At 42.7% G+C, this 19,729-nt stretch overlaps 2 protein-coding genes across 7 annotated transcripts in view; one reads left to right on the top strand and one right to left on the bottom strand.

The window, feature by feature from the left end:
- Nucleotides 1-623: 623 nt before the first annotated feature.
- Nucleotides 624-5,017, bottom strand: stx4 (syntaxin 4). 2 transcript variants are annotated; one of them, XM_074664046.1, is made up of 11 exons: nucleotides 4,805-5,017; nucleotides 4,354-4,458; nucleotides 4,005-4,104; nucleotides 3,857-3,931; nucleotides 3,665-3,735; nucleotides 3,424-3,532; nucleotides 2,689-2,762; nucleotides 2,084-2,221; nucleotides 1,890-2,000; nucleotides 1,723-1,809; nucleotides 624-1,561 (listed from the first exon to the last, which is right to left on the bottom strand). In XM_074664046.1, exons 1-10 carry the CDS (start codon nucleotides 4,832-4,834, stop codon nucleotides 1,732-1,734), a joined length of 891 nt encoding a protein of 296 aa, XP_074520147.1. In that variant the 5' UTR covers nucleotides 4,835-5,017; the 3' UTR covers nucleotides 624-1,561; nucleotides 1,723-1,731. The 2 variants fall into 2 exon arrangements, with proteins under 2 accessions (XP_074520147.1, XP_074520146.1); XM_074664045.1 differs by having other exon boundaries at nucleotides 624-1,809.
- A 1,371-nt stretch (nucleotides 5,018-6,388) lies between these two features.
- Nucleotides 6,389-19,729, top strand: part of LOC141785615 (rho GTPase-activating protein 44-like) — a 70,081-nt gene continuing 56,740 nt past the window's right edge. For 3 of the 5 annotated variants that reach the window (XM_074664042.1, XM_074664041.1, XM_074664040.1), the window contains exon 1: nucleotides 6,392-6,710. In XM_074664042.1, coding sequence (XP_074520143.1) covers nucleotides 6,658-6,710 — 53 coding nt within the window. In that variant the 5' untranslated portion in view covers nucleotides 6,392-6,657. Of the gene's footprint in view, nucleotides 6,711-19,729 lie in introns of all 5 variants that reach the window. The other 2 variants (XM_074664043.1, XM_074664039.1) reach the window with 2 other exon arrangements.

The raw sequence follows: 19,729 nt of genomic DNA, 5'->3' as shown, positions 1-19,729 counted from the left end.
ACAGTGGCAGGAGGATTTCTGCGAAAGTCAATCAGCATTTCTTTCGTCTTGGAGACATTGAGATGCAAGTAGGAGTCATCGCACCACTGAACAAAATTGTCCAAGACAGGGCCATGGCCCACCTCATGGTCCGGCAGAAGGCTGACTACAACAGAGTCGTCTGCAAATTTAACAATGACCCTTGACTCAAATTGGCTCTGACAATTATTAGTATAGCGCATGAACAATAGGGGTGACAAAACACACCCTTGAGTTGAACCTGTTAGACACAACAGTGTGCTGGAGAAAGTGTCATTAAAGCAGACCTGGCCGTTAGAAAATGGACTAGTCAGCATACAGTGCCAGAGTCAAAAACTGACATTTCAAGCAGCCTCTGAGCTAAGATATGAGGCTGCATACAATTAAAGGCTGATGCAAAATCAATGAAGCACAAACGTGCATGAGTTTTCAGGCCCTCCAAATGTCCAGTGACGAGATTCAGCAGTGTTGCAATGGCATCGTCTACCCCCTTCCTAGACTGATAAGCAAACTGGAAAGGGTGGATTATGCTCAGAGATATGTTCAGTATATTACCTTTAATATGTAGTAAAAAACACCAGACAAACACAGGGTAATATAGCATGGCAGCATTTTATTTTAAAAACATGTGGATTAAAATGAGTTTTGCAAAATTCAACAGCAGCAAAGTCGACATTTTGTACTTGGCCAGATTTGATCTGTTTTCGACAGAAACTTGAGTTTTGTACAGATACTTAATTTTCATTAACATGATGGTCAAACTGAAGTTGAAGAGAAAATCTCAGCTGATAACTGATGAAGTACTTTTAAAGGCTTGAATAGCTTCACATCACTGAGAGGCCTCTCAGCTGGAACACTGCTGTATGAATGCAAACGTAATATTTATAAAAACTCACTCCATCCCTTCTTTTACAAAATTAGTGCACCACATGACACTCTTCAGCTGTTCACGCGGAGAGAAGGCACCGTGCTGAAGAAAAGATTTCATTATGTGTTTCCTGTAGCAGCTTACACAAAACAGATCATAAATACAAACTTGATAGGACAAATAAAAAGAGGGCCTTGGGCCGCTTATTGCAGTGTTGAGACACCTTATTTTGTAAAATAAAATTAAAAATAAAGAAAAGGGGGGAGCTGCTATTTCACAAAAAAAAAATCTGTATTTACATGTGTTACATGAAGACAGTTCAAGTTTAAAAACCTGCATAAAGAATGTCTTAATCATAAACATTAAGGTTATGTACAATTATATTAATCGACTATTCACTTAAAAGAAATCCCTACTTTGTTACAGCCGTTGTTTACATCTCAAATTTATCCAAAACAACAACGTAACAAGTGTCACCGCACACTTTTCCTGAGTACAGTATGACCAGCGTCAGTGTTCGGTCTCAATACTGCATTGTGCTCTGCTGAAGGCCACTCGAATCCTCTTCTTTAAGAGGGACAGACGCGCGGAAGTAACAGTTCAATTATCATCCTGGGAGAGGCAGGGCAGGAGGGGGGTTGTAGGGGATTGCCAATCTTCTCCTCAAGGATAAACCTGTTTTAAGGCCAGGCGGGGTTGAGAGTGTGACGTTTTTGAAATGTGACCAAAAGAAGAAACTCAGAGGGCGATAAAACAGACTGAATCCACTGAACTAATTCATCCGTTCATCCTGTGGGCTGAAATTATTTACATGCAACCAGAACCGTAGGACTCACTGCCTGGTGTTAGGTGAAAGCTGTAGCCAATGAGATAACTAGGATGAGGATGAGGATGGCCAAACAGACTGCGATCCAGAGCTTCTTCTGCATGACGAGAGACAGACAGAAATTAATTTTATTCAACACAAGAATGTAAAGATTCTGTAAATGAAACTGCTCTGTACCTTTCGTGCACTCTGTTGATGTGTAACGGCTTTCTTTGTGTCTTCCTTTGCTTTCTCGATGTAGTTTGATGACTGTATGATGTTGCTCTCAATGCGGTTGACCATCTCCCCCTGCAGGAAGAAGACAAACATCACAGCCAGGTCATCTTCACCACTTTACACACCTGTGAGACTTCATCAGTGTTTGTTTTTACCTGAGCCTCCACCTCCATGGCCAGGTACTGGAACATGTCGTGCAGGTCTCTGATGCTCCGCTCCAGCTTTAGGATCTCATCATGTCGGGACTCGATCTCATTCAGAGCCTGCTTTGTGGCTTTAGCATCGATCAGGATCTGTGGACAGTTCACAACGTTTCAACCCCAGGAAGTAGTGATGGAACATGGAAGATAGTTCAGGTAAGGTGAGTTTTCATACAACCAGCTCTAATTAAGTGTTTTTATTTATAATCTACAGAATAAAGGTGTTAGAGCCAAGTTCTGTGACAAAGTACAAAACGAAACAATAAAGCCAACAGGATTCTTCACACTCTGAGCTACAGGAGAACCACAGACACATCTAAGGGCTCCATGTGGTTTTCTTTCATTCTTACCACGTCTGTTGTCCAGTTTTGGCATTTAAAAGGACACAACACAGCATTTAAACATCTTAATAACACTCTTATACTGAAACTGTGTTGGTCTAATGAGGAACACCTGCAGCAGAGTGAAAGTTTTGCACGGCAGGTGTGGTTGTGATGCGGTTTCTTTCTACAACCACGGCTCAGAGTCAGACTTCCTCTGAGACCTAACCATGAACTCACATTTTGTGTGAAAACATCCGTCTGCCCGCTCTCCAGCATCGTATCTAGCTCCTCGTCTGTCACGTTAGACCCAGCTAGAAGACAGAAGAGGGGTAAAGAAATGAACTTCATTGTTGTTTCTTTTAATCTTGGACTCATCGGGTTTTAAATTGGATTCTGATAAAAGCACTTGTCTGAATGTTTTTACAAATATAAGATTTCATAGTCGTGCATTTGCTGAAACCTGGATAAAAATGTAGTTTAATAGTAAAGAAAGCCTGAAAGTGTTGGCTGCAGCCCCTAGTGGCTCCTGGTGAAATTACAGGCGAATCATGAGAAGACATTACAGCATTAAATAAAAAAAATTAGACGTTATATTCTATTATTTTGAGCCTTAAAATGTTTTAAAGTATAATGTTACCATGGGATCACTGTAACGTGGAGTATTTCTGTAAATTAATTAAAGATGTTTTAAGTATCACATAATAGGGGATGTGGGTTCAGAGGGTTTGGGGATGTCAAAGAACTGAAATGTTGAACTACAGGGTATGAAAGTGAAGTAATTGTGGTAAAAAGTGTCAGAGAGAGAAATGAGATGTGACATGTGACAAATATCATGAGACAAAGTGAAACCCGTGATGACTCAACCTCCAGTTGAGCACAGAGACAGAGACAGAGAGAGGAGAGGAAAAAGGAGGAAGTTATCAGAATCACATACTGGAAGAAGTGATTGTGTGGTGTTCTCTGAGTACTCACTGATTTTCAGCTGCCTCTGTATCCTCTCTACGTTGCGGTCTCTGTACTGAGCCTGGATCGTGTTACAGTAACCCATCAGCTCCACAAACTCCTTGGACAAGACGCCGTGCTGGAGAGAGGGGAAATCATCACAGTCATAATGCTGCTGCACTCTCTGCTGTCTCTGTTTTATGAAACCACCTAAGTCGATATACACTTTCTGCTGAAAGTGTAAACAAAGACACTTCATGTGAGGGCCAACCTGAGTCCGTTGCATACGAACGGATATGGATATATATTTTCCGTCGTCATCTCCCTTCTTGGGTTCAATACCTGCAGCCAGAGCAAAATATGACATTTAGATTTTCTTTTTTCTCTTTTCAGATTGTTGTCAATTTGATCATCTTTTGTTAAATCCTTTATGCACTGTCCTGTTTTCTTCTTCATTACTCACTTTTTAGGTTTCTCTGGATCTTAGTCGCCAATGTTTTGATCTCATCTCGAAGAGTCTGGAGCTCTTTCTTCATGCCTAAAGAGAGAGAAACTTAAACTAAATTTCCTAAGATATTTAAGTGAATGATGTTATTGATGATCCCACTTACTCTCCTCCGGCAGCGCCACACCCAGCACTGTTTTCTGCTTGTTCTCAAGCTCAGACACCATCCGTTTGAGGCTGTTCAGCCCCTCGTGGATTTCTTGCATCTGATGATAGAGAAATTTCAAAGTTTATCCTCATGAGCACAATAAATGGTTGTATTTGACGATAACTTGTGAAGCTATCAGTGTGGTGCCAGCAAAGTCCTGAGGGGTGACAATTTCAAAAGTGGAAAAAAAACTTAATGTAAAAGTTAATAAAAAACGAATTTATTATAAATGTAATTTCAATTAAACTAATGTTAGTGTAATGAATTTCATCTGTTTATTTTTTAATATTTGTAATTCTTTCTTTACCTTTTTGAGGAAGGCTTCATTTTCCTTTTCCTCTTTGGCTGAAGAGGATCCAGGTTTGATCATGAGAGCTTGGCCCTCATCCTCCTCGTCCGAGTTTTCCGCACGCTAAAAACAAAGAAAAGGGATCAGAGTTTTATCTTTCTCGAAGAATGTTTCCATCCTAAACAACATGAAGTCCCCCAGCAGCCCGAGCTGCCGCCCTCTCCCCGGCCTGACATTTCCTTTAGGGCAAAGGGCTGGAGCGGAAACTGAAAGTACGGAGAGACTCTTTAGTCCTTATTTACACAGACGACCCGTTAAAGTGTCATCATGTTTCTGCTTTTATCACTTTACTGTCTCAGTGCTGGCGGTCTCGATAGTTGTCAGACTTTAAACACCAATAGGAGTCAACCTGGCTAAGTTAGCAGGCTATCGACAACTGCTAACGTTAGCACTTTACTAAAACACTCACGTTTCCTAATTCTTTAGTCCGATCCCTCATCTTTACAGGGCGAAGCTGTCAGTCTGGTCCCAGAAATGACTCAAGTCCTCAACAAAGAATGGTAAGACTCTCAAAAGTACAAAAACAAACTGTAAAAAGTGTAAACTTTGCTTCACTGTCATTCAACGAGTACTCCTTTCTCTTCCTCGGCGGTTATTCCTTCATATTTATCATTGACTCACCAGCGCCTCCTGTGGCAGCAGGGATGAACGGCAGAGAAAAAAACCCTGCATTCACAAACAGAATCCTATAACTCATAAAATTGTTATGAATTTAATTTTTTTATTACACATAAATAACTAGATTTGGCATTATGTTTGGATAAAGGACATTACACAAAAACAATCATTGATCCCCTTGACCCCTACCGTGAACTGTTAGGTCAAGGAAAGAGTAGGTTATTTAGCATCAGGACCAGGTAATCAAGATTTTTCAACAGCTTCTCCTGCAGTCTGTTCCTAACATGATTATGCTCTTTTACCCCTGGTACTTATATTTTATTTTATTTTCTATTTATTGTATTTCAGTATTTATTTATAGGCTGCTGTTTTGATTTACATCATCCTCCTGCTGATTTAAATCATTTTTAGTTAAACCTGTCCAAAAATTTAATTAATCAGTGTATTATCTTTTTAGCACACCCCAATCAATTCACATTAAATTCTAAATATATCAATTATTCATACAGAATTGATTTATTTTAAGAAGTAAAATATGACCCATAATGATTGACCCCATTTTTCTTTTGTTTTGAGAGATTTCTGAGAATGTTATCTGATTTTGTTCTGGCTTTTTTTATTTTTACACTAAATAAGGAACTCATGCTAGGAAATGGGTGTTTTACTGAACTCATGTGATCCCTTTGCTGTGTTTTTTTTTTTTTTTCTTGTTGTTTTTACGTCTTTAAACGTGCATGAAACCGTTTTTAGACAGCTCCTCCTTCAAGTATTTTTCCCATTTCTTTTTTTCTTTTCTTTTTTTAGAGTAACTGCTTAGTGTAATGTGGCCAATGGTCAGACCGTTGCTTCACAGCGCTACACACGATTGCCACAAGAGGGAGCTGTTTGCCTTTAAGAGTCAAGCACAAAAACTGAATGCACATCCAGTACAAATAAAAACTTTAACTTTAACAAGTTTCCATCTTTGAAGTATGTAAAACACGAGCTGTGAGCATTTTAGAGTAGAACCATGAGTGGAACATTGTTTTGTTCCTTGAGTTTACTGCCACTTGAAGAAATTGTTGATTATTTTAAGGGTAAAAATGTCCAGAATTTTGCAATCCATTTGATTCGCAAGAGCAAGAAAACCATTATCATGCACAATTTCCCTTCATTGCTTTTTTTTTTTAGGTAATTTGTTTATTTTTTTCTCTTTTTCAATCTGTCTTTTAAAATAAATAAAACTGTACTTAACTGCATTTTGGACACAAAATCAATGTCTGAATAATAATAGCTTTTCTAATTTAGCACCAAAATCGTCCCAAGTGGCTCTGAGGAGGAAATATTGTAAATGACTACATTTCCCATGATGCACCTGCAGGGAACGTCGTGTCGCCAGCGAGCTGTCAGTGTTGGGGGAGAGCAGAGGGAGAGGAATCGGTCCAGCATCTCTGGAGCAGCGGAGCGGAGCGGAGGACAGGGACTCACCGTCTTCATCAGCCGAAATGTGGAGGATTTAGGATTTCATGTTTCCCCCCCAAACTGGATGTTTAAAGACTGAACCTCCTCGTCTGCCGTAGATCAGCGCAGGAGATCTGACTTTATTCTATCAATGAGATAATGTGGAGTGGCTGCACCGCCCGGTGGTAACGCAGAAAACACAAGATGAAGAAGCAGTTCAACCGAATGAGACAGCTCGCCAACCAAACAGTGGGCAGGTAAGATTTGAGGATTTAAAGAGAGGGGTGTTTGAAATCCGGAATGTCAGAGCTGGGGGTGAATCTGACATGTCATTTGTTGCCTGTTCGGCTCATTCACTCGATGGGCTCTGGCTGCTCAGCTGGTTTGATTCGCACAAAGCGTTAACAGTCGGTGTAGGTCACAGTTGCAGAGTGAGCGATGTGTGTGTGATTGATTGAGCCCAGCAGGGAGGAGCGATGTGTGTGCTGAGGATGAGGGAGAGGACATGGTACCCAAGGAGCAGGGCTGCTGTCCGCTGACCAATAAAACCCCAGCAAAAGGGTGGCCTCCGGGGCACCCTGCTGGGGGTGAGGGTGGGGGCAGCCAGGGCACTCGGAGCCACCAACATGCCTGCAGTGACATATGTTTATTTCTCTCTCCTCAAACTGGGAAATGTTCCAACATGAACACAGATGTTTGTGGTGAATACACAGAAACATGCATGGAGTATTTAAAGATGTACGGAGGCCCAGAGTGACCACACATTTTGTCCAAGCTTCTCTGTTTTATCTCAACTTATTTGAGGAAAAATGTGCCAAGATATCCTATAACTCATCTTGTTTTCTTTCAAAACAAGATTGTTTGTGGGTGATTGCTCTGGTAGGTCAGGCCATAGGATGCTACAGTGCCCTTTCACACATAGGTGCCACAAGTTGAGCAATAGTCAATAATCTTGATTTATAAAAACAAAAAATCCTGTGAATGCACAGGCTTTAATCAGCCAAAATTCAAATTCTGTGGACTCATTTTGCAAAAGTTAGCTATTTGAAGGATGTTTACTCAACCGAAAATGCACAAATGCTAACTCTGAGAGGGGCCCGAGGATTGAGCCTTGAGGAACACCACAAATTAATAGTTAAAGCTAGAGTTGCCATTTTAAGCATCTTTTTTCTTGCTGCTTTGAAAGACAGTTACATAAAGTTTTCCTGCAGCTCTTTGCAGGCTTGCACACTTTATGGATGTTCCTCGAAAGGCACACTGGGGACCAGCAGCTCTGGTCGCTTTGGCCTTCAGTGTTTGTGCAGACAGTAAGCACCCATGACCTTAAGCCCTGTGAAAAAGTGAGCTCTGCCCTACCTGTGATGACTGCTGCGTGGCTTGTTGTGAGTCAGTAAATTACAGGTTAACAGCCCACACAGAATGCTGTTTGATGTGGAGCTCCAGAAAAGCTTTTCTTTAATCCTGGAAGTCAGAGCGCAGTCCAAGTTGTATTTAGTGCCTCAAATTCTGCAGCGTTCAAACACGGTGACACGTCACTGCTGATGAATGCAGAAGTGATTAATCTTTGTAAATCCTGACAGCACGAAAGCAGCATCAGATAGTATGCAAATGTGAGAATACTTTAGATGAATGTGCTTTGGTTTATGTGATTTATTTGCTATCTGTGTGTCTGATTTTCCCGTGAGGCCTGATGCTAAAGATAAATCCAGAGTTTGTTAATCTCTCAGTCAGGACCCGAGGCTTGTTGAGTTATTGTCAGGGAGAACGTGACCCATTTTGGCTGCCATAGTTTGGAAACATGCTGCCTCTTTTATCATGCAGCATAAGTGCAACTCGATCTTTGTTGCTGTGACAGTTTTCAACCAGTTCTTACAGGAAAGTCTCACAGGTGAATTCTCAGAGAGGTGTAGCTGCAGCGTCGCTCTCAATAGGTGTTGTTATGTCTTTGTCCTGATCCTTCTATTTGTCCGCCCCACCCTGAGCTCTTAGCTGAAAGTCAATGTCATATGTCAACACTGCGCCCTCGGCAATTGAGATCAAGTGATGTTTAACCCTCTTTAATTGTTGCATAACCTTAAAACAGAATCATTAATGTGTGTCTGTACAAAGAGGAGCCGTCAAACCGCAGAACAGGTTCAATGGCAGGGGGGAATGTGTCACCGCCTGAAAGAGAGGGATGTAACTAAGTGCATAGTGCACATGTTTTAGGTATCTCCATTTAATGCACCTGAACACTTCTCAGAGGGAAGCTGCAGAAAAAAGACTTGAGGTCATGTTTTCTGGACTTTCCCTGATGAAGGTTTAGCAACATTTGGGAGCTGCATTACAGATGATTTGAAGAGTAAATATGTAAGAATAACAGGGGTGGTGAATTTGCTGTGAGGAGGAGCTGTTTAAAATGGACTGCAGCGCCACCTTTTGGCCCCGAGTGGCATGCACACTGTCGTGAAGACGTGACTTTTAATAAGATGTGTTTGTTTGGAAAAAAATGGAGGTCAGATCTTCTTTTTAACTGTACTTTTCTTTGTTCAAGACAACTTTTTATCAGATACACTGCAATGAGGTGAGGTAAGGTATTTGTCAACAGTTCCGTAGCACTGTTGTTTGAAATGTAGGGTTGCCACTTTTGAGGCTGAAAAATAAGGGCCACCCTCAGCAGCGGGGGTGGGGTTCCTCTGACTTTCTCTCACTCTATTAATGATGAGCACTTATTGCACGATTAAAATCAACCAACCAACTGCCGTTTCCAGTGGGCGGATGCGAACGCATGTTGACTTCAGGCAGAGTGGTGCTGCATTCAAGGCAAACTGGAAATTTTGAACAAATTGTGTATTGATTTAAAAATGGGACGCAACATTTCAGTGCGAAATATGGGACGATTCTGTATTTTACGGGACGGGTGGCAACCCTATTGAAATGTGACAACAAGCAAACAATGTCAGTTTGTACCGTAGTTTAGTTGCCGGCTATATTTAGCTCTACTCACAGCCCTGTGTCTGTCCCGTTAGTGAATCCTGGTTATGTCCCACCAGAGCTCATCTACCAACTACAACCTCACCAAGCAGAGCAAACATAACCTCACTCTTCATTTTATTGATAGACTCTCAAGTTTGAACAGACCACTGCAGAATAACTGCTGACTGTGGGTTGGGATCAACATTAGCACAAACAGTTTAACTTGTGTTTTAGCCTTAAGCTCGTGCTCTATCACTCTCCTGTTTATCTTTCTTCTGCTCTTCTGTCCTTTTTCTGTCTGACAGTTAGGCTTCTGTGTCCACCATCACTACAAAATTAATCACAGAAATCGTTTTCAGCAGAGTTAGCCAGCGTGGTGTTGTCATAGAAACCTTGCTGTGCTGTCAATCAATCTGGACCTGCTTGACCTGATCTTGAAGCTGAGAAGTAGCATTTTGAAATAACCCATATTAGTGCTGATAATCTCATGTTAAAGTGTGGATTACGATCAGGTTTACATCTAGAAAGGTGAATTTTCAAAGACCACTTAGAAATGATCAGAAAGTCATATGAGAAGTTTTCGTCTTGTTTTGAGACCAGCATCTTACATTAAGACTGTTTCCATGTGTGTATTGTTTTTATTAAGGCTCAGACAGAGGTCAGCGTTATGCAGCAGAAGCGTTTAAGTCCCTCTTCCTGATTGTTTGACTCCAGGTGTGCTGTAAAGCAGACCTGAGGTGTTGTAGAGCTCTATATTCTGTGTGTTTACCCTGACTGTCGACTGTTACTGACGACACTTTCAGGATTTTGTGCCGGGCCATCTTGTACCTCCCTCACCCAGGCTCCGACTGCAGGCAGGGGCGCAGATACGAATCAATGAAGAAGGTATTACTGCAGATAATGCCCGGCAGAGTGGACTTGGCAGAGGTATCAGAAATCCCTGGAGGACTTTTACCCATTACTAAAAACTTACTGGAAGTGTTCCTCCACTAAGCTCCGGGGGACAAAAGCTGTAATGCACTTTAAAAGATAAAACCAACCAATTATGAGTGAGTATAAAAACATCAAAATGTGTGTGTGTGAGTGTGTGAGTAAGGCCAGGTGCTTGTTTATTTCCCTCTCATCTGCCTGAGAGCCGGAGCAGCAGAGCTCAGTGAGGCAGAACATCCCGGTAATGAGTTTTAACCTGTATCATAAGAAGCAGAACAGCAGGGGCAATTAGTCATATTTAGAGGGTAGAGACTCTGACACGCCGCCTCGCTGCTGGACACACAGGTAATCGCTGATGTTTCCTTCATGACCTTGGCAGTTTGCATCACCTGGGTTGTGATGGAGGAGGCAGATTGAACTACACATCCCAGCTCTCACCTTAAATCTTTTAGATTGTTGCAGAGAGGATAAAGTTTACTCACTTTCCTCTTTAGGAGCAGCTTGTGGAGCTTTTTAAACACCCATCTGTCTTTATCGTTGCTCTCTGTGCAGCAAACACACACACACACACACACACAAATACACGAGCATCCTCAAACTAATGAAGCTTCTCCCTTCACGACAACACTGCTGCATTGCTCCAGTTAAAGATATAGGTCAAGAGAGGTTCAGACACAGTCCAATTCATCTCCCCAACAGTCAGCCTGCACCATTAATCCCACGTAATTCTGCGTAAACTGTGCGACTCAATGAAAGTGTGTAACTGTATGCGAGCAGGGGCAAGGTTATGGCAGCAAGGGGACAAACGTAATCCTCTTTTGGATCCGTCTTTTGTGCTGCAGAGTATTTTTAACCTGTTGTCTCATTCAGATATTTGTGTTTGTTGTGGTTGTTTGACTTGAAATGAAAACGTGTTTCTTCCTGGGGAGCAGAGAATACGTGTAAGTCCTGATTTAAGCAGAAGGAGCTCTGAGAGGTGGCTGAAAGGAGGGGGAATCTATTAAAGAGATGTTTGCAAATGGAAAATTTAATCCCCATCAACAGGCTGGAAAATGTTTCTTCCTGCAGGCGACTGAACTCCAGAAAGTATTGTTTGCGCTGCTGAAACCATTATCATGTGTCAGTCCGTTAGCTTTGGTGATGGAGGAGGGCAGGTTTCCACAGGCTTCCACTAATGGCTTCATTATTTCCTCTTAGTCATTTCATGCAGTATTGTTCCCCTGCTGAAATCTTGCCCGCAGGATCAACTTTGTGATTGATGGACTGACGTGAGAGCGATGAGTCTGTGTTTCTTTCTGCATCAGTGGACGCCGGTTGGTTGCTCCACTCGGTTTCCCCTCAGTGAAATCTGAAGAATAACTCGTGCAACCAGCCGCGCTTGTTAAGCTTTGTACGACTTTGTACGGCAGCAGGAGGGAGGGAGATGTGATGCGTCACCCCCGCGGTGCCTGCAGACCTCTGCTCTGGTCTCTGACACGGTTTAATCTGCTGGGCGAGTCGCCGCCGCTGAAGGCAGAAAGATGAACAGCTGGATGCCACTGGATGCTGAGACCGAGGGAGGACGGGACAAAGACGAAGGTTTTACACCATTCATACGTTTCCTGTGTGTGAGGCTGGTTGACATTGTGCAGACTGGATCTAAGTGTTCACCCTCTGGATGTTCTGCGTCCCTCCAGCTGTGACCACTTGTTGTGCTAATTGTCATAAAGTCTCTCGTCACAGCTCCAGAGTGACAGCTGGGCCTCTGCAGAGAGAGAAGGGTCATTTAAAGGGTTCGAAATGTTCATACTGATCATTAAACTTCTGCAATTCTGCAAAATTTATGTGAATAACAGAAACAGAGTGGCTTTAAGGATCCTACATCTGAGCACACTGAGCATCCAGGCCTCCAGAGATCGAAGGAGGAAATACAAATATTGTGTTTATGATCCCACAGCTACAATTAAACACTAATGAAATATCCTCAAGTGTAAAACAACATAGTTATTATCACCCTTAGTTTGATTTTGGTTTCACATCTATTTGCTGCAAGACTATGATATTTTTTTGTTTGTCTGTCTCTTTGTAAACATTATAACTCAAAAACGAATAAACAGATCTTGATGAAATTTTCAGGAAATGTTCAAAATGGGATAAGAAAGAAGTGATTAAATTTTGGAGGTGATCTGGATCACTGTCTGGATCCAGGACTTTTTCAAAGGATTCCTTGTCATTGTGAGATAGGGCCGTTTTCACTATATGTGAATATAACTCCAGGCCAAATGGTTGCTTTGCAAAACAACGCAAGACAAGGTCACCATAATTTCTAACAGATGTTAGAGTACAATCCAGATCCTGCCAATATTCTGGATACTAAGATCCAGAATATGAAATATGTACTGGGTCATCATCATTTTCAACTCTGCAACTATCACCAAATTGTGGCAGACAGTCTGCTGAAAGGGAGTATAACATTAAAGTAGGACTAAAGTGTTGGTGACAATCACAATATGCTTGGTGGAGGTCTGTGCTCTCTGAGTGCTTTTCTAGTTCTTTCTGTTCTGTGCTGATGATCTTTGAGGAGAGGTGTGCTCTCCCCGCCTCAGGCTTTGGCATCCCATGTATGGGCAGATATGGGTTTGTGTCATGTCCAGCTGTACTTGTTGCCAGGCACCGCCCTGTTGGCTATGGCTGCCTTTTGCAGCAGCTCTCTCTTCTTTGTCCGTTTCTTGTAATTTTTTTCTCTTTTTCGTAATCTTTGTATTTGGAGTGGATCATTAATTTGTATGGCTCATTTGTTGGTCATGGACACCAAACGTTTTGTAGCTTCAGTGATATTTTTACTCCTGTGTTTGTCTGGAGATCCTACATGTAATCATGGCCTCATTGTTTACATGTGAACTCAGCTGTTTTCAGCCTGTAGCATGTCAATGCTAACTGGTGCAAGGCCAGATGTTTCCCCACAAGCTGAGGATAAGGAGGTGAGGACGACGTGCTGGTTCTCAGGTGTGAGCTAAGAAGTGACAACATGGACCTGTCCTTTCATTCATTGTTATTGGGAACGTAAGATCTATCTCCAATAAGATGGACAAGCTAGCCATGCTAACTCAGCAACAGAGGGAATACCAGAGGGCAGGTTAGCATCATGCTATTCACAGACATGGCTAACGGGAGCTAACATCAGACACCAACGCCATGTTGGAAGAGCTTCACCTGCTGTTGGCAGACAGAATGCAGGAGACAGAGACTGAACAGACTGCTGAAGAAGCTCAGTCCTGGACCCTGTGGAGGTGGAGACTGGCTGAACTGGACAATGATGGACAAGCTGTCAGCATCTAGTTTATTATGGAACTTTTTGCACTTTCTATACACTTTCTTACTTTTTGTTTTCTTGATTGCTGCTGTGACTTCAATTTCGTTGTTCTTGTTATAATGACAATAAAGATCTATTCTATTCTATTCTATTCTATTCTATTCTATTCTATTACTCTACTTAAGCTACAAACAATCTTTCTAATCAGTTACAGTTACAGTTACAGACCTTTAAGTCAGGACTACAATAGCAGCAAAGTCCCTGCTTTAGGATTCAGTGGGTGTGGATGTTTGGGTCCCCATGAGGTGCTAAATCAAGTCTTGTATCCCCAGCAGTCCCTGACCTCCTGCTGCCTGGACATCTCCTTGGCTGAACTCCAGATTTACTGTTGTCACGTCCTTGTTTACAGACTCAGAGCTCCAGCTCTTTGTATTTAAAGAGAGATTTTCTCCTCCTCCATATAAACATCAGATTAAAACAAATGGCTCCACAGAGGTGTGCATAAATTATGAGGATGTGATTTTTAAACTTGGACCATTTAGCTGAAAGATAATGAACCCATTACTCAAACGTGACGCTGAATGTGCACACGCATGTGCGTTAATTCCAACATCATCGTCAGGATTTGATAATTGATTGCTCTGAAACGTAGTTAGTATTCATCGCTGGGCTCTGAGAGACTCTGAAGACTCTGTCCTCAGAGCAGCATCAGAGTAAATTAGCTTAGCATTAGCCTGAGCTGAGCCTCTGTTTGGCTGCTGAAAACAGTAATAAAGAGACAGAAGTCAGCTGACAGTTTGTTTACAGTGTGAAGTGTTGCATCTCTGCAGCCTCCTGTGAGGTGTTAATACGCTGTAGGTGGGAGAGGTTTTATTATGAGCATCATTATGAGGCATTACTGTCCACTAGAGGAGACACACACATTCCCAGTTTTATCTGTGTGTGAGTGTGTGAATGTGTAAATGTGTGTGCTCACCTGCCCGTCCGTATCATCCTCATTAATCACGCTGAGCGTCTCTTAATGAGGAATTCCTGCCCACAGTTGGAGGCCGACCCATTCTGATGGCTTCAGAGTTAATTATGCGTGGATGTGAAGGCTAACGGCTAACAGCTAACAGGCGGCTGTGTTTCTTTTTGTAATTGTTTTGGAGAGAAGCTGTAAGCCAGTAAGGCAGTCTTCCTCTTCATCCCTGCTCTCTCTCATCCTTCTCCATCCTCTCTTCAGCATGTTCTCACGATGCCAGTTTGACAGGGTGGCTCTGCAGGTAATTAGCGACCTTACAGGAAATGATTGGGTGGCTCTGTTGATAGAAATAGCTTCATTCTTCACACACAGCAGCAGAGATGCCACAGCGACACTTCACTCGCTAGAAAATGTTTCAAATCCTGCAACCAAGCTGCAGATTTTGGGTTCAGAAGCAGCACTGATATGTTGTCTAGACTTGTCTGTCTGTGTTGTTCTGAGATTTGGAGGTTTAGAGGGACTCAGTGAGGGAGATGTGACCGCCAGAGGAGAGTTATTGAAGTAAGTGGAGTGTGATGATAGAGACGCTGCTTCAGGAGACGGATTATAGACCTCTGCTCTGCTGCTGCTGCTAAGATGGCAAGCCATTACAAACATCAGCTCCATTTCAAAGTTTGAGAATCAATCAAAATATCAGAGAGTTTCAGATGTTTTGCATGTTTGATATTTAAGTTTAGTGCAGATTTTTTACCTTTTGTTGACAAATTTGACTTTGCATTTGTTCAGTTGTCATAGACTCAAGCTCAGGCTGACGTTTTTGGATCAGAGGCTGTAGGAAACGTGAATGTAGTCTCTGTGTGGTCAGCCATTGGTGTGTGCAGCAGAATTTTGCCGGCCTCAATATATCGCCGCCATGTGCATGCGTGTTTGTTTTTGTAGTTGATGAGGCTGATGGAGCCTCATTCAAAATAACTCTGACCTTGATGAGTGAGATTTTACATGGGCACAGAAAATGTAGTTTGCTACATCACAAAAGAAATTCTGCATTTTAACTCAGTTTTTTTATTCAAGTGCAATTTTTGACTGAGAGTCAATTTTTTTAATGGATATTCCAATTACATTAGTAAAAAAAATACTCATGAGAAATAAAAGTTTATTGCATTTTAAAGAGTGTATTGCATCATTATGATATATATTAATGGTTTATTTGGTCTTGAAATGATACTGTCAATAATATCGGCTATCATCAATAATAAACGCCAAACTTTGTGTGGCTTCAGTTATATTTTTTTTACTATTTTTGCTCCTGTATTTGTCTGGAGATCCTACATGTAGCCATGGCTGCTTTGTTTACATGTGAACTCAGCTGTTAGCAGCCTGTAGCATGTCAATGCTAACTGGTGCAAGGCCTGATATCTTCCCACAAGGTGAGGAGAAGGAGGTGAGGACGACGTGCTGGTTCTCAGGTGTGAGCTAAGAAGTGACAACATGGACCTGTTCTTCCACCCATCGTTATTGGGAACATAAGATCTATCTCCAATAAGATGGACGCGCTAGCTGCGCTAATCCAGCAGCAGAGGGAATACTAGAAGGTAGAGTAGCATCATGCTATTCACAGACATGGCTATCAACGCCACATTGGAAGAGCCTCACCTGCTGTTAGCAGACAGGATCCAGGAGACAGAGACTGAACAGACTGCTGAAGAAGCTCTGTCCTGGACCCTGTGGAGGTGGAGACTGGCTGACTGGACAATGATGGACAAGCTGTCAGCATCTATTTTCTTATGGACCTTTTTGCACTATCTATACACTTTCTTACTTTTGTTGTTTTGATTGCTGCTGTGACTTCAATTTTGTTGTACTTGTTACAATGACAATGAAGTTCTATTCTATTCTATTCTATCTACTCGCAAACTGCATCACCTGTCAGTCAAACATCCTGACTCCTCTGATGATTTTATTTTTGCAAACTAACCCAGCTCGTCCAGTAAATGTCTCTAAATGTGGCGGAAAAGAAGGACAGGGCAGAAAACTACCATTCTGCTTATGCTCTCTCTTTGAGAAATGTGCTTTATTATATAAGCAGCAGATCTTTAGATGAACCTGACGACCCTGATGCTCGTCTCTTTTATAACACTGAGCAGCTGCAGTTCATTCTGCCAGCTTCTAAAGGGCAGTCGTGAGAAACTGCTGTGTCGTAGCTCTCTGGCTCCGATTTGAAAATCAGAATCAAGCCCTGGAGTCTCTGCACACTCATGTGTTTAGATGCGCAAAAGGTGTGAGCAGTATGAGAGTGACATATACGAGCTGTGGGGAGATTTGGAGGATGCTCAGCAGCACAGTGACGGTTTGAAGCATCTTAAATTCACCTCGCTGTTATTCTTGCATCAGGATTTCTCTTAAAGGACTAAAAGTAAACACACTGTCAAGACGGTTTGGTGTTTATTCAGTGTGTAATTTGATTCATGGTTCAACAAGTTTCCTGCAAGACCTGTGTGTTCGTGGCATCCCATGACACACCCATGTCACCACAGCAACCGGGGTCCCACAGTGTTGTTGTCGCTGATGTCACCTTTCACCCGTCACAACCAAACTCCACCTTTCCTGTGTGTCAGACACACACACACACACACACCGCCCTCCTCTGAGCTGTCCTGGAAACATTAGCTCAGCTGTGACACGGTCCCACCTCGTGTAGAAAAACAGCCTGCGGCCTCTGAGGACCATTAAAACCAGTCATCTGAAACCTGAGTGCCAGCAGAGCCTGAACAGGACAGGAAGTGACATCACAGCAGTGGAAAGTGGGGTGAACAGTCCCGGGAGCTCCTTCACTGTTCTCTGGTAATGGACTTTAATTGGAGGCTGTGATGGAGTTTGACTTTTGATGTCTCATTTAGACCGAGCTGCACGTATCCCATCATTCTCTGAGCGAGCAGGGGCCGTCCTGTTGATAGGAGCCGCTCCGAGGCCGCCATGAGTAAACATTTCTGAGCTGTGATGGAGTGCAGCTGGAGGAGACGGCGTTGATCTTTTTCAGAGGAACGCTCCAAGACGAGACAGGTGCAGGCAGGTGCTCTGGAAGCAACAGGAAGTTACTCATTGTAGTTAAAGCATCCTGAATTAGATCACTTATTAACACCTCGAGCTGCTGCTGCTTTAAAGAGGCAATCAGGACGCCTTAAGACACCTGATTGCAGCAATTTGCATCAAGAATTATCCTCCAGATTACACACACACAGAAAATCTTTGCATGCACTTTACATTTTGCATCTATTTCCATAAATCTATCTGGGGATTTGAGGAAAATTTTGTTTTTCGATCTGCAGAACCTGTGCGCGACAAAAAATGAAGTTGTGACTTATTTTGCATGCCTCACTAAGCTGAAGTGTGAGTAAACCCTGCTGCGTGATCCCACATTTAGCAGTCTGGATCTGTCTACACCTCCAGTGTCAGACTTTAAACTCCCTCCATCATCGAGCACATCACAGACGTCGGGCTTTAAATCTCTTGCTCTGCAGTGCTTGCGTCAAACGATGAAATTACCACTCGAGCTGGTGGAGTACAGAATCCACCCTCATTATTTACACATTATCTCGTATAGCCGGCTCTCCTAGAAGGAGCCAGACTCATTCATTTCCCAGCTCTAATGGGACGGATTTTTACTCCTCTGTTGTTGCTTCCTTCTGCCTCGGCGTATCCGTCTTCAGAGAGATCTTTCACTTCCCGCAGTGAGAGGCTCTCGGCCTGTGCAGCCGCTCAGTGGAAGGAGATTAAGACGAGATAACTCAGACTCAGAGAAATGATGCAGGGAGAGTTGTTTTCATTTCACGGGTTTTATATTTCAATCAAACAAAATTATCACAGGGACGGAGCAATCAGTGCGAATACTTTCCATTCTGCATCATATTGTGTCAGATTTCTAAACTAATTCCTGCATTTAACTGAACTTTTTTTTAAGGACACACACTCCACAAACATGTTTTTTGTGGTGCATTGCGTCCTGTAGCGATAAATCATCTCTTGATTTCACAGCATGAGCTCATCTGCCTCAGAAATGGTTTGAGGTGTCACCTACAGAGCCAGCTTTGACGTGCCCTGGCTTGCAGACGTTTGAACATGCAAAAATACAAAAGGAAAGAAGCTCCAATCAAACCAGTTACATGAGCTTTGAGTTTTTACTTCCCTGGACAAGTCAAATAAGAGCATGAGCACAGTTTGTGTTGGTAAATACAGCAGGTAGCCAGCTGTTAGAGGTGTGTCCTGACTGGAGCAGTAATACCGTACACTCTGCCTTGTTGCCAACACTCCTCGGCGTGTGTGTGTGTGAGAGTGTGTGAGTGTTAAACTTTAATGGGAAGTCAAACCCTCAGAGCTCAGGTGACACTGCCTCACAGACTCTGGTGTGAGACGAGGGGCAGAGGGTGAAGAGGACAGCTCCAGCTCTGATGGATGAGATGTGACAAACCTGTGAGGATGAGTTCACACAGTTTCCTGTCGTTGGAGTGTTTGAAAATGAAGTGCTATTTCTGATGTCTCGTATCTTTCTCTTTAAAGGTCCCATATTCTGCTCCTTTCCTGCAGTTTAATATGGATCATTGATGTCTTCATGAAATGGTAGTAACATTTTTTGGTCCAAAAAGCCAATAAATCAAGCACAGCAGCATTGTTTCCAGGCTCTCATAGCCCCTCTGTTCAGAACGCTCTGATTTAGTGGGCGTGGCCTTCATATGTAAATGAGCCACCGCTGATCCCGCCCCGCTCTTCCACGTCACTGAGAGCGGCGCCACAAGCTCCACGTGCACAATGTTTAGAAAACAGCGAAGCTCCGTAACATTACAGGCTCAAACAACAGACTAACAGCAGCTACAGTTAGCATCCTAAAGCTAACACAGAGACAGGGGGGACACTGAGGAAAAGCTCTTCCATCTGCTCCACAGCACACAGCATTTAAAATACTCACATTTCAGGGTCCCAGGTTTGTTGGCGGATGTTCGTAATGCACCTGGATTCAGGACCAGTCTATTCGCTAGCCCTCTGTTGGACTGTCCAAAGTTGGAAAAGCAGTCAGCAGTGAAGTGACTAGCACACACATGCACAGTTTTACTGAGTGTAGCTGGAACATTTCCTTGATAAAT

The sequence above is a fragment of the Halichoeres trimaculatus genome, unplaced genomic scaffold, assembly GCF_033239565.1.
Source record: "Halichoeres trimaculatus isolate MK-OKI-2021-1 unplaced genomic scaffold, fHalTri1.1 fHalTri1_scaffold_23, whole genome shotgun sequence".
Classification (NCBI taxonomy): Eukaryota; Metazoa; Chordata; class Actinopteri; order Labriformes; family Labridae; genus Halichoeres; species Halichoeres trimaculatus.
The sequence above is the reverse complement of the archived record's forward strand: the minus strand, read 5'-3'. Positions and strand labels throughout refer to the sequence as shown.

Bases quoted from the DNA above. Each gene is read 5' to 3' on its own strand.
- stx4 (XM_074664045.1), bottom strand. From the start codon at position 4,834: ATGAGGGATCGGACTAAAGAATTAGGAAAC. The intron at 3,533-3,664 runs GTTGGCCCTCAC...CCCTCTCTCCAG, and splicing joins TTCGTATGCAACGGACTCAG to CACGGCGTCTTGTCCAAGGA. The intron at 2,763-3,423 runs GTGAGTACTCAG...TCTGTCTTCTAG, and splicing joins ACAGAGGCAGCTGAAAATCA to CTGGGTCTAACGTGACAGAC.